Source organism: Suricata suricatta, chromosome 4, assembly GCF_006229205.1.
Source record: "Suricata suricatta isolate VVHF042 chromosome 4, meerkat_22Aug2017_6uvM2_HiC, whole genome shotgun sequence".
Lineage (NCBI taxonomy): Eukaryota > Metazoa > Chordata > Mammalia > Carnivora > Herpestidae > Suricata > Suricata suricatta.
The window spans coordinates 99,486,604-99,505,257 of NC_043703.1; the positions used below are offsets into that span (position 1 = coordinate 99,486,604).

The 18,654-nt window shown below is 39.1% G+C and overlaps 1 protein-coding gene across 1 annotated transcript in view; it reads right to left on the bottom strand.

The window, feature by feature from the left end:
* Positions 1–632: 632 nt before the first annotated feature.
* The window catches only part of PSME4 (proteasome activator subunit 4), a 95,134-nt gene continuing 77,112 nt past the window's right edge, over positions 633–18,654 (bottom strand). The window contains exons 42-47 of the mRNA XM_029937352.1: positions 8,952–9,080; positions 8,227–8,382; positions 5,510–5,672; positions 3,513–3,646; positions 2,660–2,797; positions 633–2,138 (exon numbers count right to left, since the gene is read on the bottom strand). Coding sequence (XP_029793212.1) covers positions 2,663–2,797; positions 3,513–3,646; positions 5,510–5,672; positions 8,227–8,382; positions 8,952–9,080 — 717 coding nt within the window. The 3' untranslated portion in view covers positions 633–2,138; positions 2,660–2,662. The remainder of the gene's footprint in view (positions 2,139–2,659; positions 2,798–3,512; positions 3,647–5,509; positions 5,673–8,226; positions 8,383–8,951; positions 9,081–18,654) is intronic.

Here is an 18,654-nt window from a genome sequence, read left to right on the forward strand (position 1 = left end):
GGTTTTCAATTCTGATGCACAACTGAAACATTATGGAGCTTTTGAAGGATACCGATGCCTGAGTCCCAACCAGAGGAATTCTGATTCAAGATGCCACAGCCGGTGCCCAGCAGTTTATCTTTTAAAGTTCCTACTTTAGGAACCCTGCTAAGGCATAGTTTCATACAGCTTGTTTAGAAAAATCTGAAGTGGTTAATATAATGTAAGGCCTCACCACTCAAAGTGTGAGGTTGCTGGGTATCAGTATCATGAGCCAGCAGCATGAATTAAAATTCGTATTTTAACAAAATCCCCATGTGATTCTTAGGGACATCAATTTGAGGATCATTGATTTAGACCAGACCAGCGCTGTCCAACAGAACTTTCTGTGATGATAAAAACATTTACCCGTGCTATTCGGTAAGGTAAACGACTAGCTACAAGCGGCTACTGAGACTGAAGAAATGAAATTTTAATTTATACGTAAATAGGCATATGTAGCTACTGGCTACTGTACTACACAGGTCTGATCTAGATCATTCATTTGGTTAGAGGGTATGAATTATGGATCCAGATCTATGGATGGAAAAGGAATCCACGAGTCCCTGCCTGGAGAACGGTCTTCTCTTCTTAACGAAGACAAAAGCCAGATGTTAAAAACAATCCATTTATTGGGTTTTAAACTAGTTACACAATTGAAATAATCGGTTTGGCACTACTCTATACAGGGATTAGGCCTGTGGAGGCTGACAATTCAATTCCGTACCAGGACCTCTGCTGTGCTTAGGTCTGTAGCGGGTCATTCAGTAAGTAGGTACTAAAAAATATACTGTAGTGTTCCTTTAAGGAAGACTGTACAGGGTGTGTTCCAAGATGACATTCACCAACTTGTGAATTACTTTAACCTAGAAGATGCTTTGCATTCTATAAACTTGTCACAGGCAAAGGTGTTTGCATTTAAGGATGCTCACAAAAGTTACATAAAAATCCAGACATTCTAACGATAAGTGAACTCAAAAACCCCACACCTCAGCTTTTGTAACATGAAAAGATAAAATAATTTAAAAACACAAAAAATGGCATTCAATTGGTACAAAAGCCAAAAATTACTATAATAAAGAGCTACATGTGAACTTTACAAATTAATTACACACTGGTGCTGTGTAAAAGGTTGCATCTGTACAAAGTCTTGCCAATACTATCTCTACAGTTTATACAGTCTTTTACATCTATATAACATTTATTAAACAAGTCAATTAAATATAAAGACTCATTAGTCTCTCAACGATTCTGCAGGCAAAAAAAAAAAAAAGAAAAAAACCAAAAGATATAAAGAAAATTACGAAATTTCCACATACACAGCAGTTTCCCATTAGGTGAAGTAGAACAGTTCTTAAAGAGGGTCAAACAGTATATGCAAAGAATACAGGTGAAAATCAATCAGTCAGGGTTTTAATTGTCGTTGTTTATTTTCAAAATCACACACTGTATACACGCACAACAGTCAATCAAAAATTTATTCACCAAACCCCCGGTTTTTCAGCAACTGCTCTTTCTGTTCAGCACCAAAAACTCCAGTCTGTGGGAAGCACGTGACACAGACTTCACTTCTGTGTCTTGGTGGAGTGATCCATCAGGTCCTCGGTTAGGCTCCAGACTTGCCCGCTTTCCCTTCCCTCTTCGTGGCTCTCCAGACCCAAAGCTCTCAGGCTTCGATTTATGCCCCTCAGCCCTACTACCATCTACACCCAACAGCCATTTGGAAAAAATTCAAAATAATTTGAGATGAATGAAATGACAGGACCTGTATTACAGACAGGTATTCTCAATCACAAGCAAACTGTTCCTTAATGAGTTCCTAGACTCCGTTTGGTCTCGGATGCCATGATCGTACTGGGTAATTATTTCCGGTCCGAGACGCCGAGCTGTCAGCTGCCTCAGAGCGAGAGCGATCAGTTTCTGAAGCCACTTCAAACAGGGCAGGTAATCAAATGGCAGCTGAGAGCCCGTGGGACGCAGACTAATGAGACCAAACACAGAAACCACCAAACTGATGAGAGCTCAACAGAGGGGGGTTTAAAAACCTGCAGAGCCGCCACAGATGGTACCTGAGGATCTGGAATTTTTGATGAAAAGAGCCTGAAGTGAGGACTACTCATCTGTATCAGGGAGGAAAAAAATTTCAGTTAGACAACAGGACATCCATGAAGTGAAATTTTCTTTATTTTTCTTATCTCAGTGGAAAGGTTTCTGGGTTCTCCTCCTTAATTCAGGATGGGGGAAAACAACCCTAAGAATCCAGATGAAATTTTCTCATAATTGTACAGAACCTAGGGTCCTTGAGGCAACCCAGAGTGCCCAGGTCCCACTCAGGAGGCAACTGAGAACATGATTTCTTTTAACTAACCATTCCCAGGCTACTGAGCCTTCTCATTTATAAAGGTCCAAGAGCAGTCACATCAATTCTCTGCTTAATACCTGAAGCAGAGAAGCAAGGAAGAGTTTTCTGGAAACTCTGTTCTACTGGTTATAGCATAAATCATATATTTTAAATCTAAACAGTGATATCTAAGAATGTCAGAAAAAGAAAAAACTTAGGAACACCTACTTCCCAATCATCAAACCAATGACATCTGCCTGGGGATGCCACACCTCTTTAAACCCAGTGTTGCCGACTCACCTTCTATGCATAATAGCATGGGGACACGAGGAGGTCGGTGAGAACCAGCAGCTGGTCGTCTGTGAACTGCTGTTTGTGTTCTTGCCAGTTGTCGTGGTGCGTCCTTCGGAAATTGGATAAGGTCTTTTTTACAGTCATCTGTAGAGTAGGCAACCCACACAGATTTTATTTTAACCTCTGAAAAACTAGAATTGTGTTTAGGATAACTAAGTAAAGACCCCTCTAGACTTTTAGATCTCACTTCACCGAGTGCTGCAAAACGAACAAGCCAAATGGAATTTGGCAAAGCTGCCGAGCTCACTTCTTTAAAACTACGAGGTGCACTTTAGGACAAGCTACTGGAACTTACACTGCATTATTAAACCAGTTTCAATATACACCTACGTCTATTTACCAAGGTGAAAAGAACAAAGTCATTGATCTTTTTAGCCATTTAGGTTCACAGTTGTTCATAAATACTACCATCACAAGTTCCTGCTTAATAATAACAGCTTCCAGTTAGATACTTCCTAGGTATAAAATGTCAGTAAAGTATAAAGATCAACTACCCTGACAGCACTGACAGTATTTTACTTCCATTGAACTGGGAGAGACAGAAGCCAAAGTATCTTCCTTGCTACCAAAAGATCTCAAATATACACGAAAGCAAGGCCTCTGCAAGATTTTAGTAATTACTGATGAGTAGGCCTAGCCCTGGCAGAGTGGTAGCAGCAGTTTTATCAAAGCAGAAGGTCCAGAAAGAATGGGAAGTTAGTATAAATGATTACACTATAATGATACAATATAATATAATGATTATATTCTATCACTGATTTAATATGCGTGCCAAGAAACGAACAAGAAAGACTTTCACCTCGATGGGCTGCGGATCATTCAGATGTGCACTCAGGTTCATGAGGAGCTGGGGCATCCAGGTGGGAACGTCGTAAGGACTGGAAAGAACACACGCACCGAGTCCTAGCACCCCAGCATGACGTTTGACCAACTCTGCAAAAAACACCAACATATGTGCACATATTTACAGGACTCTGCTGTACATGTTAAAGCAAAATAAATAAATAAAAATAAATTAGTTTTCAATCAAACTAGTTGTTTTTGATTGACCTGATTTTGGCTCAGGTCAAGATCTCTCGGCTAGTGAGTGCAAGCCCCACTTTGGGCTGTCTGTTGTCACCGTGGAGCCTGCTTCAGATCTTCTGTCCCCACCCACACCCCTGCCCCAACCCTGCCTGTACACTCTCTCTAAAATATAAACATTAAAAAAAAACATATATATATATGTATATATATATATATAGTTGTCAGGTGCGCCTGGATGTCTCAGTCAGTTAAGCATCCAACTTCCCCTCAGGTCATGATCTCATGAGATCAAGCCCTACATGGGGCTCTGTAGGGACAGTGCAGAGCCTGTTTGGGATTCTCTCTCTCTCTGCCCTGCCCCTATTCACATCCTCTCTCTGGCCCTCAAAATAAGTAAATTAACTTTAAAAAATATATATAGTTCCAAGCAAAGCCACTAGAACATGCACTGGTATTTTATTGGAAGTTGCTATTAGGTAACTATATGATGTAATTAAGACCCTCCTGTAATCAGCACTGAGGAGGTTCACATTCCAAGCACATTCTGTAAATCCTCCTTATTAAGAATCTTTCTATTGATTTTTTTATTCTTCCTCTGACTATAGTTAGCAGTCATAGTGTCAGACCGTTCTTTGCAATCCTGTTTTTTTTTTTTAAAGACTACTTTTAAGTAGTCTCTATACTCAACATGGGACTTGAAATTACAACCCATTATCAAGAATCACATGCTCCACTAACCAAGCCAGCCAAGCACCCCACAATCACATTCAAATGTCTCTTTAAATGTGACAAAGTAATCAGACTGTTTATCTCATGATCAATTAGAGAAGAAACTCCTAGGAGGGGAGGACTCTTCTCACCCTCCCACCAAATGCCTAGTGAAGTAGTGAACAGACCCCTTTCCAAATTAAAGCAAACTTGTTTTGTTTACTTCGTATTTTCTTAGTACATCGACACCTAAGCTATAAAACCTAAAAAATATTTCAGACTCTCCAAAATAATTCATATAAGTGGGTAAACGTGATTTATTTTAATAGTTGTGGGCAGCAGTATATAGGTTCCTTTGTTCTTATTATTATCTTTTCAGAGAGAGAGAGAGAGAGAGAGAGAGAGAGAGAGAGAGAATGAACAAGTGGTGGAGGGGGAAAGAAGTCCTGGGGAAGAAAGAGAGAGAGAGACGGAGAATGAATCTTAAGCAGGTTGCACAACCAGCATCGAGTCCAACTTGGGGGCTCAGTCTCACAATGGGGAGATGTGATCACGACCTGAGTTAGAATCAAGAGTCGGAGGCTCACCCAGGTGAACCACCCAGGTGTCCTCAGGTACCTTTGTACTTCTCTTAATTTTTGCTTTTAAATTCCAGATCTTGGGCGCTATAGGCAAAGCTCATCAAAAGCACGGACAACTTGGGGCGCCTGGGTGGCTCATTCAGTTAAGCATTCCACTCGGCTCAGGTCATGATCTTGTGGCTTGGGAGTCTGAGCCCCGCCTCCGGCTCTGTGCTGACAGCTCAGAGCCTGGAGCCTGCTTCAGAGTCTGTGTCACCCTCTCTCTCTGCTCCTCCCCCATTTGTGCTCCCTCCCTCCCTCTCTCTCTCTCTCAAAAATAAACATTAAAAAAATTTTTATTAAAAAAAAGGGGGCAGGGACATCTATTTCCAGTACCCAGCAAAGAAAGACCCAGGTACATACAAGTATTCAATAAGTATTTGTTGAGTAAGCCTGGTTAATTCTACAAAAGACACGGGTATTTTTCTACCAGCACTGTTACCTGCAGAAGGAATTGTATCTCCTACGAAACCAGGGTCCCGTTTTCTTTTCTTCGGTAGTTTTGTTTTGCAAAGTTGCTCAAAATGAATCTGCATAGGACTGTCCATGGTAAGGAAGTTACACTGTAACAGACCGCTTAAGGTGGTAGCAGCCATTTCTCGAACCTGTAGAGATAATGAACCTAGTGGAATGCTAGGAGCTAGGAGGGTGGTTGTGGGAACAGGGCTGGGGGCTTTCCCTGGCATTGGTATTCAAATTGTGTAAATGCTCTCACATGTGATTTCTTAATGGAGGTTTCACCAGATCCTCAAGGGATCTATGACCTCAAAATGGATGAAAGCAGAAAGTAACATACAAAATTAAATTTTTCCATAAATTATTTTCTCATCGACCAACAGTTCTCTGTATCAGGGCTACAAATGTAAAAGCAGTACCAGAGCCTAACGTTAAAATAAAATTTTCCTGGACTCCGTATCTCTAAAAACTTGTTTTCGTTGGTAACAGAGATGCAGGACAAGCAATTTCTACAATGGGCATCTATCATAGAGACTTCTATCCAATTACCTCTTAGGCATCTCATGGGCTGATGTCAGACTACAAACATAGTTTATACAAGTGCTAAATGCAGAGTGTATCATTTCAAAGTGGAATGGGAACTTGAGTTTTATTGAAAACAAAAAAAGAGTACTAAAATGCTATCATCTCAGATATATCACAAAATTCCTGCTAAATATTCATAAAGAAAGGCAATAATAATTTGGGGGGAAAAACACCACCTAAATATTTTGCTATTGCTTCAAAAGTTTTTTTCTGAAATGTTTTAGTTTTTGCATTCTTAACATGTTCATAACATTATTCAATGAATATTTTACTACTTCATACTTGGTTGCATTACTTACTTTAAGACCATGATTCATTTTTATAACCAACTATTAGAATATTTTCAACTTCTCACTACTGTGCTAAAACCATCCTTAAGCTGACTGACAGCTCAGAGCCTGGAGCCTGCTTTGGATTCTGTGTCTCCTTCTCTCCTCTGTCTGCTCCGCTCCCATTCATGCTGTTTCTGTCTCTCAAAAATAAAATAAATGTTTAAAAAAATATAGATCCTAAGAGTTGGTATTACTAAATTTCAATGTATGGACAATTTCACTATGAACTTTGTGGCTATCAGCTGCTTTTCAAGGAGCCAGTGCTAACATACTAGGACAGAAGACTAATGTGGAGTACTCATTATATATCCTGACAACCCTGTCATCATCATTATACATTCTTATTTTAAAATAGGCTCTATACCCAACATAGGGCTTGATCTCATGACCCTGAAATCAAGTGGCATGCTCTACTGAATGAGCCAGCCAGGCACCCCTAAAAGTTTTCCTTTAAATCTAATAGTTTTCTTTAAACATTTCGGGGCACCTGGGTAACTCAGTCAGTTAAGGTCTAGCTTCAGCTCAGGTCATGATCTCACGGTTTGTGGGTTCGAGCCCCACATCGGGCTCTGTACTGACAGCTCAGAGCCTGGAACCTGCTTTGGAATCTGTGTCTCCCTCTCTCTCTGCTCCTCCCCTGATCGCACTCACTGTCTCTCAAAAATAAATAAAAAACATAAAAAAAATATTTTAAACATTTCACATTTAGAAAAGTTTTTTCAGTATTATCATGAGTAGCTGTCACTAATTATTACTGATACTCAATATTCTGTTTTAATATTAACAGGCTCAGTCAGTGGGTAGAACATGCGACTCTTGATCTTGGGGTTATGAGTCTGAGCCCCACACTCGGTTTGGAGATTACTTAAGAAAATCTTCAGGAAAAAAAAGCTTTAATGAATGTCATGGTTATACTTACAGTAACAGTTATGTTTAAGCCTAGTATGTGGAATATAAAAATAATTATGAAAATGTTCTACAAGGTCCAGCCAAACAGTAAATTAATGATTGCTGAAACATTTAAAATTAGGAAATACTGATTTCAAGATTTCCACCTTTTCATTTCCATTCCTTTAACTATTAAAAAATACGTTTCCTACTGATGTAATCTATCTTCAGTGCTCTCAAATATATAATTACTGGGAGTGCTCTACCACATAGAAAGCCCGTAAAATTTTTTAAAAGTACAAATTTCACAAATATTTCAATAACATTTTCTTTACCTAAGGCCAATTTCAAAAGGTGTAACTTATTCCATATTTATTACAACATGCTTTTCTTACATTTGGCTATTTTAACTAAGAGATTTATCTTTTTGTACAAAATATTAATGTAACTTCCCCATAAAAGTTGCCCTGAATTTCTCTACCAAGAAAAATAAAAAGGGGCGACAATTCTAATGAAAGTCTACTGGATAACAGCATTTGTGTGTAGATTTTTATTCTCTTGAAATTGTCTGCATGGACATTCCTATTAGCCAGTAAGTTAGTAACGAAAATATCATCACCTGCAATTTCACATATAAAAAAACTTTGTTTCAAAAATGTTATCTACCCAAGTGCAGAGATGCCAGAACAAATATAGGCCCAAGGTTTGTTTCCATTTGTATGACATGAAATCACGATTAGGGCATGAAAACTAATCACATGGAGTGTATTAAAATTAAAGCTACTTTGAATAATTTATACTTTAAGAAAACTCATTAGTGCATACTTATTAAAGGGGGGGAGGGCATGATGCCTTCTTTAAATGTATTACATTTGATTTGCTGTATCTCAAACTTTACCTCTAGCTGTTCATCCTCCAAAAGACTTATAACCAGCCACCTGATGTCTTTGACTGCATCTTCATTGTTGAGGAAAATAAAGAGGTTATAAAATACCATGGTCTGGAGGTAGGTCAGTACTGTGTATCTAGCATGCCAAGAACTGCTTCTTGCGGTCTGTGAACGAGAAGGCGTAGAAGCAATGGAAACAGTGCTACCAAAAACAGGAAATGACACAAATTACACATAAATAATACTATCCACTACAACTTTTACTAGTTAGAGCAAGCTTGTGTCATATATCCTTCTAAAAAAGAAGGTTGCATAAACTATTTCCAGTAAAGTCAGTTATTCAGAATGGTTGAAAGGAAAAGGTACACATTCAAAAGCCGACTTTGGGAAATACAAGTGAATAAAATAAAGGGGAAATGGTGAAAGGTAATTACCACCTCCCCTCATTCATAAGCACATTATATCCAAGGTGCTTAAATAAGTAGCTCTTTGTGTATATAGAAAATCTGGGGGTTGAGTGATCTCCCCAAGGTCACAGAAGTTGGTGGCAGAGGCAGGTACAGAATATAGGTCTATTTCTTTGGTCAATATGTCTTCTCTCATACTAAAAGAAAATTCAAAATGAAAGACAAATTTCAGGTACTATGTGCACTGACAGTGGACTCTGAGAAATTCTTAGAACAAGACACCAAATTCTAACCAAATCGTATTAAGTATTTGTTATACACTCTTACTTGTTTTAGCACCTGAAGTACCAAAGGCACTTGATGAGGGTAAAGCAACCCCTGAGACATTAGTGACAAACATAACTTTGCATCTCTTTTCAGTTCATCATAGCTATTGTCATTTTCCACTGGGGCAATCTAGAAGACAATAAAACAGACAAACACATAATTGAATCTAATAGCCAAGACATCATTACATAAAAGCAATCATATTTTACTTTTAAAAGTAAACTTCTATGCAAATTTTTAGATAAAAACAAAAACTAGAGAATCAATTACCTCTTCAACAATGACAAATTCACAGATCACCCTCTCATTTTTGACTCTATCCCCTCATTAAATTATTTGACGCAAATCTCAGGCATATTTCACCCACAAATATTTTATCATAGATTTCTAAAAGATTACATTTCTTATTAGAAATGACCCATTAAAATTCATTATAGTTAAAATAGAAAATATACAGTGTTCAAATTTCCCCGAATTATTTTGTACATGTGTTATTGCAATTGGTTGTTTGGAATCTGGTTCAACAGAATGACCACACGTTGCATTTGGTTCATGTGGTTTTTAAACGTAAAAGATTCTGTAAAAAAAAAAAAAAAAATCTGTCTAAATCCTCTTTTAAAGGTCCTTGCCTTTTCTTTTTTTTTTAAATGTTTATTTACTTTAGAGGGGGGAGGGGCAGAGAAAGAGGGAGACACAGAACCCCAAGCAGGCTCCAGGTTCTGAGCTGTGTGCACAGAGCCTGACGTGGGGCTCAAACTCAGGAACCATGAGGTCGTGACCTAAGTTGGAGGTTTGGACGACTGAGCCAACCAGGTGCCCCTCCTCTCTCTCTCTCTCTCTCTCTTTTTTAACAAAGCAGAGGAAGGCCTGATTCCTTAATTTTGTATTTTCCTCCTCTGACTGCACCCCTGCGGTGGCACCCACTGGCTCCAGTAAGTTCTGCAACGGACCCAATAGATCTAGAGGCTTGATTTTATTCAAGTCTAACTGTTTGAGTACAACATAAGTGGTGTGAATAGCCTTCACTTATGGTCAGTTTTCTTTGTGATGAACCATTATAAAAGGTTTGCAAACTGGGGACTTCTTCTTCATAGAGAAAAGCCTTCCCTCCTTCAGAATAATGGTTTCCTTCCTATCTTCCAAATGTGAACAATGACTTTTTAAATGTCATTATGAACTAATGAATTTCAACAAATTTAATGGTTTCAATCTGAGTGGTGTTCAAAATGGCTCTTCAGTCCTTTAATATAATTGTAATATCCTTGGTTTCTGCTACAACAAGATGAATTAGGTTTACCCTGTACATTTCTGGTCCAAACCTGAAATCAGCTACTTCTCCAAGGAGCTCTGTTTTGTCTAGTGGGAAATGATGCCTAGAAATCATAACCTGGGCACTTGACAAGCACTGATCACTACGAGGCTGATCAGTGGTTATGAGTTTTTGTGGACAGAGCTCAGAAATAAGCATATTTTTAAAAAATGTTTATTTATTTTTGAGAGAGAGAGAGAGAGCGAGAGCAGGAGAGAGAGGGAGAGTGAGGCGGACACAGAATCCGAAGCAGGCTCCAGGCTCTGAGCCAGCTGTCAGCACAGAGCCTGACGCGGGGCTTGAACCCATGAACCGTGAGATGATGACCTGAGCCGAAGTCGGAGGCTTAACCGCTGAGCCACCCAGGCGCCCCAGCATATTTTCTAAACAGAAACGGATCATGAGATCATCCTGATGTTTTCAAACTTAGGATTACTGGGATTTCACTATTAAACAGCTGAATTTTTATACCTCTTGTCACTCATGCTAAAAATTTCAGTTCCTAGTGTTAAAAAAGGAACAGACTCAAAATGATGCCCCCAACCCTGCCAACCAAGACTTAATTGTAGTTTCCAGTCACTCCCAGGAATAGGACCATCACCTACAGAATCTGAAATCATCTGATCAGTGATTGTAGTAGTAAAGTAGACTACGGGACAGACCTCTGCCCCTCCCCCTAAAGAAAGATGACCTTGTCAGAAATAATCTTTTTTGTTTATGCCCTTTCTTGACCCCGTTCCCTTACAGCCTTTTGAAAAAAACCCTTCTATTTTGTACAGCTCCTTGGAGCTCACTTCTATTTGCTAGAGGGGTACGCCCCGATTCATGAATCACTTAACCAAAGCCAGTAATATCTTCAAATGTATTCTTTTGAATTTTGTTTTTCTTTTTTAAACACTATTGACAATTATTATTTGCTCCTCATCGAATAACAGACACAACAGCTTCATTCCAGTATTTGAGGATGCATTTCCCAGAAGGCAGGCATGATTTTTTTTTTTTTTTAGTTTATTTGAGGTCATGACCTGAGCCATTATCAAGAGTCAAATGCTTAACTGACTGAGCCACACACGAGTCCCTGATTTTATGTTTTAAAAGCCACTACTCTGGGATTTATCTTTACAACCAGATACACAGCGAGGTGAGGTTCATTTATTTCATTTTGCTTTCTGTAAAGAGAATCTTCATTTAATTTTGTTTTCTAATCATAAAAAGGATTTTTAAGGCTTCAAAGACAAATTGGTAAAATAAAGTACATTCAGGTAGCCTTCTTTGTCCCCAACCCTTACATAAGTGTTCTCTAAAATAGTCTATTTTCTTGTTTCTCTTTTTTAAAATTTATTTTTGAGAGAGCGAGCAAGCAAACGAGCACGTGCATGCATGGAGGAGGGACCAAGCGAAAGGGAGATGGAGGATCGAAGGCTCAAGGCTTAAGTAAGGCTCTGTGCTGACAGCAGGAAGCCTGATGGGGGCTCAAACTCACAAACTCTGAGATCATGACCTGAGCCAACGTCCGACATTTAACCAACAAAGCCACCTAGGCACCTTTCTTGTTTCTTCTGAAAGTGTAATTTTAATAAGGGAAAAATTATTTTTCTCTGAAACATAAGGATTAAGTCAATTTAGGTGAAAATTTTTAAAAATTTTCCATCACTTTTTTTTTAGGCGAAATATTCAAAGTTTAGTATTCCCAAATTTCTCTGCATATGCATAACAAATCGGAATTTAACCATGCCTGTATGTTTATTATCCTTGTTTACCCAGCTTTAGCCAGGTTACTCTGAGCTCTTTTTAAAAAATTTTTTTAATTTTTTTAATGCTTTTTTATTATTTATTTTTGAGAGACAGAGAGAGACAGTGTGAGCAGGGGAGGGTCAGAGAGGGAGGGAGACACAGAATCCGAAACAGGCTCCAGGCTCTGAGCTAGCTGTCAGCACAGAGCCCGACGTGGGGCTCGAACCCACGAACCGTGAGATCTGACCTGAGCCGAAACCGGATGCTTAACCGACTGAGCCACCCAGGCGCCCCTTAAAAAATTTTTAAATAGTTTATTACCAAGCTGGTTTCCATATAAGAGCTCTCCTTTTGTCCTTAGGCCTGCTGAGTCCACATGTATCAAGTATTTACAAGTCCGTTTTTAGAGAATCCCTCATCTTCTCTGATCCAATTCCTGACCTCCACCTTTGGGATCTGATCACAATGGACTGCTTTCAGCAAGAACCCTATCAAGTCAGTTTAGCAAGAATCCCTTACCCTTGATGTCTCCTCTTAGTATATTACCCACTGACCTCTCCTCCTGGGGATGGGGATACTCGCCATGTTGGCTAAGTGTCCCCAGCCGTCTACTGTACTAGGCATGGACCCCAGTCTCTTCCCTACTGAGTCTTGACACCTATTGCAACAGACCTAAATAAACTCTTCCTTACGATTTTAATCGGTATCGGAATCATTTTTCTTTCACAACTAAACCTCCAAGTTGAGTGTACTAATCACCATGTTAATTTCCCGTAGCAGATTTTACTAAAATGAGCCTCTCGGATTCTGTCTCAAATCAATCAGGAAAAGATAGATTATCTTGAAAATTAAGCTGCACCTTTACATCAATACTTTTTATAAAAGTAACCATATGAATTTTCTACCTCACACTGCAAATTTAAATGCAAGGATAAAACCATAAAAATTAGACAAAAAAAGAACTGTTAAAAAAATGATCTTGGACTGGAATACTTCAAAACATTATTAAAAATAAAGAAACTTTTAAAAATGGAACGCCTTTATAATACACACAAAAAAATGGCAGAATTCATATAGCTGGCAGAAAAATAAAAAGAGCCAATGTACAAGTTGGCAGTCTCACTAAAGAAGTACAATGATTTTATTTTTATTTTTTATTTTTGTTTTTAATTATTTATTTAAAGTAAGATCCATGTCCACAGCAGGGCTTGAACTCACAACCCTGAGATTAAGAGTTGCAGGCTATACTGACTGAGCCAGCCAGGCATCCCAAGAACAGTAATTTTTATTTCACCATCAAAGGTTTAAGAACCATCAGGATTTGTAGGAAAGAGATAAGACAGGCTCTTTGGAGGGCAGTATCTACTAAAATTACAAATGCAAACAGACCTTTTACACAGCAATTTCATACACAGTAATTATTCTACAAATATACTTCTTTTTGCAAAAGACTGTCAGCACTGTTTTTAACAGCTAAAAGCTGGGAATAATCAGTGCCCATCCATAGAAAACTGATTAAACGATAATACAGTAGTCATTAAAGGAGGTAGTTATGTGAAAAGATGGTTGTTATCAATTTACAGAATGAACTAGTTCTGGTTTTTGTACAACAATCCCATGCACACACCAGTGTGGGGCATGGCACAGGTGCGCTCACAAAGTATAAACACACCAAACAAACAAATCTAGGATAAAAATTACTATAGACACCCAACAGTCCAAATCTCTAGGCCATGTAGATGGAGTTGTTTTCCTCTGTCATTTAGCTTATCTGCACTAACACGAGGGGTTTGGGGTCTGGTTAGTTGAACTGTAGTATAAAAAAGAAGAGCTTCATTTGCTGCCAGGCCTACTGTGACCGCCAGAAAAGTTTAAGGTGACTCACTCACCTATTGAATCAGTAGTCTCTCTTCCTACCATTTATGAAAAAAAAAGTGTGTTTTATGAATAAAATTAGGACATAATGTTCTCATGTTGAGAACAGGTTAAAAATGTTCTACTAAAACCAGTAAAATCCTCAAGTCCAATGGATAAACTTCACTATAAAGAATATCATGTTCCAAAGCAGCAAATTAGCCATTACTAATAACTAGCATAACAGTTCATTTGTAATAGACTACTTCTATATGCCAGGAGATAAAAATCTTTTAAATATATTTTTTCAAGTTTTTATTTATACAAGTAATCTCTACCTCCAATGTGAGGTAGAAATCACAACCTCGAGATCAAGAGTCACATGCTCTTTGGACTGAAACAGGCAGGCACCCCTAAATCTCTTAGATATTTTACTTTGCAGTGATTTTATCTATTAACATCATCCTGTTTGTGGAATGAAAACCTTTTCGGTTACAGATAAAGCCTCTAAGTTTGGTACAGTATTCCCCCTCCAATACCTTTTTTAAAATGTTTTTTTAATGTCTTTATTTTATTTTGAGAGACAGAGCAGAGAGTGAGTGGGGGAGGGGCACAGAGAGAGGGAGACACAGAATCTGAGCAGGCTCCAGGTTCTGAGCTGTCAGCACAGAGCCGGAGCGGGGCTTGAACCCACAAACTATGAGATCATGACCTGAGGTGAAATTGGATGCTTAACCCTCTGAGCCACTCAGGTGCCCCCTCCAACACTTTTTAAATAAAAAGTATTTATATATTTGTTTAAATAATTTCTACACCCAGTATAGGGCTAGAGTCACAGGCTCTACCAACTAAGCCAGCCAGACTCCCCAAGAGTACTGTCTTTAGTTCATCTCAAGAAATAACACCTACATTTTTTTAATCAGCAACTGCTTAGTTTGCCTGAATCCTAACAACTCACTTTAACTTTTTAATTTTAAACTTTAATATTTTCTTAAAAGCATTATTTTTCTTTCTAGAGATGACTTTTTTTTAACATTTTTTTTTTTTGACAGATCATGAGCAGGGGAGGGGCAAAGAGAGAAGGACACACAGAATCAGAAGCAGGCTACAGGCTCTTAAGTGTCAGCACAGAGTCTGACGTGGGGCTTGAACCCACAAACTCTGAGATCATGACCTGAGCCGAAGTCGGACGTTCAACAGACTCAGCCACCCAGGCGCCTTTAGATGTGACTTCTAAAAGAATATGTCTGGGGCGCCTGGGTGGCTGAGTCAGTTGAGCGTCCGACTTTGGCTCAGGTCATGATCTCACAGTCCGTGGGGTTTGAGCCCCGCGTCAGACTCTGTGCTGACGGCTCAGAGCCTGGAGCCTGCTTCATATTCTGTGTCTCCCTCTCTCTGCCCCTCCCCCACTTACTCTTGGTCTCTCTTTCTCTCTCTCTCTCAAAATGAAGACAAAAACATTAAAAAAAATAAATAAAAGAACACATGTGTACAATGTCATAATGTTCTAACTGCCATATGTGTAGTTACAGAAACATGAAGATTCAGTCAACCTTAAATTTGGGAATGTTCATCTGGCACCAAAGGGGGTATAAGACAGATGTATACACATGTATGTACTGATTTCAATTTTCTGAATTTGAGAACACACTGCAGTTTTAAAAAATGTAACTACTAGAGAAAATGGAGTGAAGAATACATGAGACCTCTCTGAACTATCTTTGTAAATTCCTGTGCATCATTATTATTTTAAAATAAAAAGTTTGGGGGGTAAAGGGCTATGCCCATGAAATACAGGGGCTTCCTTTAGGTACTGCTGATTATTATCTTTTGCTTTCTGGTCATACTACAGAACAGACTGACATATAGTGATCTGGGTTTTCCTGAGGTGAGAAAGGTATTTTATGGTCTATTTGTAGCATAAATGTGCATTTCCTTGCCAATTTAATCATCCCTTCTGCTGACAACACCACTTTGATTAACTTTGGAATAGCATCCTTTTCTGTCATTCTGGTAGGCCTGTCAATCAAGGGATCATATAGCCTAGCCAAAGTGTAGCAAGAGACTGAACCTGGCCAATGAGGCTTTTTCTAGCATCCAAAATCACAAAGAGAGAAATGCAAGAGACAGCATCTTGAGGAAGCTGTTAAATTCTATTACCTCGGTCCCCAGGCAATGAACTGCCTAAATATTTCTAAGTGATCTATTAATTTCTGACTGAGCTACCCAGGCGCCCTAAAGGCATAACAGTTATAACAACATCTGTAAATTTTTCTCAAGTTTGGTACATGCAAAACTATTATTCTACAGTGGTACGTTTTGATGAGCATTTAGTGAAGTCTGAAACAGGATACAACACATCCTCTTTTCCTTCCTGATAGTCGTCATCTGAACTCTTTATTCTTCCAAACTAAAATGCAGTTGGGGCACCTGGGTGGCTTAGTTGGTTAAACATGTGACTTCAGCTAAGGTCATGATCTCACAGGGCATGGGCGCTGTGCTGACAGCTGGGAGCCTGGAGCCTGCTTTAGATTCTGTGTCTCCCTCTCTCTCTGTCCCTCCCTTGCTCTCTCTCTTTCAAAATAAATAAATATTAAGCAATTAAAAATAAAAAAATGCAGTTAAAGACTAGTGACAATGTACAATATTACAACATACACAAGTATCTGACACTGTGCTCTCTGCTTTACAGGCATTCTCTCATTGCATCCTTGCAACAGCTCTGTGAGGGATATTAATATTATCCCTCACTTCATATAGAAGGAGACAGTCTTACAAGTTTAGTAGCTTGTGCAAGATCACAAAATTGCACCTGTCACAAACAGAATTTTAAAGCAGTTTTTCATCTCAAGTATGTCCAAAACAGAATTTCTGATCTCATCCCCAACTATTTCTGAGTGCCTCTCACAGTTTAATAACAATTTGCTTCTGGACTCCTTTCTTTATCTTCCCTCTATAAAGCTGATCTGCCTGCAAAATGACTGTTCATCTGTGTGCTAGATAGTGTCTTTGTACCCCAGACCCCATTCACCATGATGGCCTAAAGCAGATTCTCAACCTCCGTATCTGTAAATGCATGTGCAATGTCAGGCCTGTCACAAGTAATTCTAATGATTTCCGTTTTTTATAAATTTCATGTGGATTTAAAACACCCTTCCATTGACAGATACCATATGTTCTCACTCATAGATCTAACAGGAGAAACCTAACAGGGGACCATGGGAAGGGGAAAGCGGCGGGGAAGAGTTAGGGAGAGGGAGGGAGGCAAATTATGAGAGACTCTGAACCCTGAAAACAAACTGAGGGCTGAAGAGGGAGGGGGAAGAGGAGGGGGTTGATGGTCATGGAGAGGGGCACTTGGGGGGAAGAGCACTGGGTGTTATATAGAAACCAACTTGGTAATAAACTATTTAAAAAAGTAAAATAAAATATCCTTCTATCAAACCTCACTCTCATATACCTCCTTTCTGATTCTCTTTTCCTATAAGATTTTATTTTTTAGGGCGCCTGGGTGGCTCAGTAGGTTAAGCGTTCAGCTTCGGCTCAGGTCATGATCTCGCAGTTAGTGGGTTCGAGACCCGCGTCGGGCTCTGGGCTGATAGCTCAGAGCTTGGGGCCTGCTTCGGATTCTGTGTCTCCCCCCCTCTCTGCCCTCCACTGCTCACGCTCTGTCTCTCAAAAAAATAAATAAATGTTAAATACATTAATAGCTACTGTGCATTCTTCTTTTTTCTTAATGTTTTTATTTACTTTAGAGAGACAGAGAGACAGTGCCAGCAGGGAAGGGTCAGAGAGAGAGGGAGACACAGAATCCAAAGCAGGCTCCAGGCTCTGAGCTAGCTGTCAGCACAGAGCCTGATGCGGGGCTAGAACTCACGAACCGTGAGGTCATGACCTGAACCGAAGTTGGTCGCTCAGCTGCCTGAGCCACCCAGGCGCCACGTACTGTGCGTTCTTCTATCCCAAAAGATCCCAGAGGTACTCATGGGCATCAGGCCCTACACAGCATTCTTAAAAGTATTTTAGCAGTGAATCCTTCAAAAATCACTATGTAGAGCTCTATTTTTTGAATTTTCCCAAAGACAAACGATACCGTGGCAAATCAGAAGTTTAGCATTATACTTGCTGAGGTACAGTAACAAGGATGCTCCTTCTGAAATGGTAACTGCGCTGAAGAGTAATTGTCAAGTGGTGGTGATGTTCGTGCCAAGCCTTCCAAACACGCAGGGAGCCCAGCCCGTTCTAACCACACACGACCGCCAACTACAACTGTGGCAGCCAACGCAGTGGTCTGTGACCTTCATTTACTGCCTTCATCATCTGACTAGATGAGTAATTAGAATCACCTCAGGTTTCATCTTTTGTCAAATTAAATCAAACTTCAGTGTTTTTACAGGATTACCAGAAACAAGTTATTTCTGGCAGATATTTGTTAGAAGGAATTATAGTCCCACTGAACAGTGTAAAATAAATACAATATACCATATATAAGTATAATATAAAATATGACCTCAGATTTATTATACACTGAATTTAAAAAATCAGAAATAGCTATATTTAAAATTTTTATTGCGGCTTTTTTTTTTTTAAAGTTACCAGGATTTTACTAAACTATTACTTGGAAATTGGTTATCGGTGAAACAATGTTCTGTTTGTACTCTTCAAGTATCTGTCAAGATCCTAGGCTTCCCTAATACTGGAAAGATTATTTCAACAAGTATTAAACTACCATGATTTCACTCCCAACTATTCTACTTCTTAGAGATCCAACCAAGTCCTACACAGTCTATAAAACTATGAGCCATC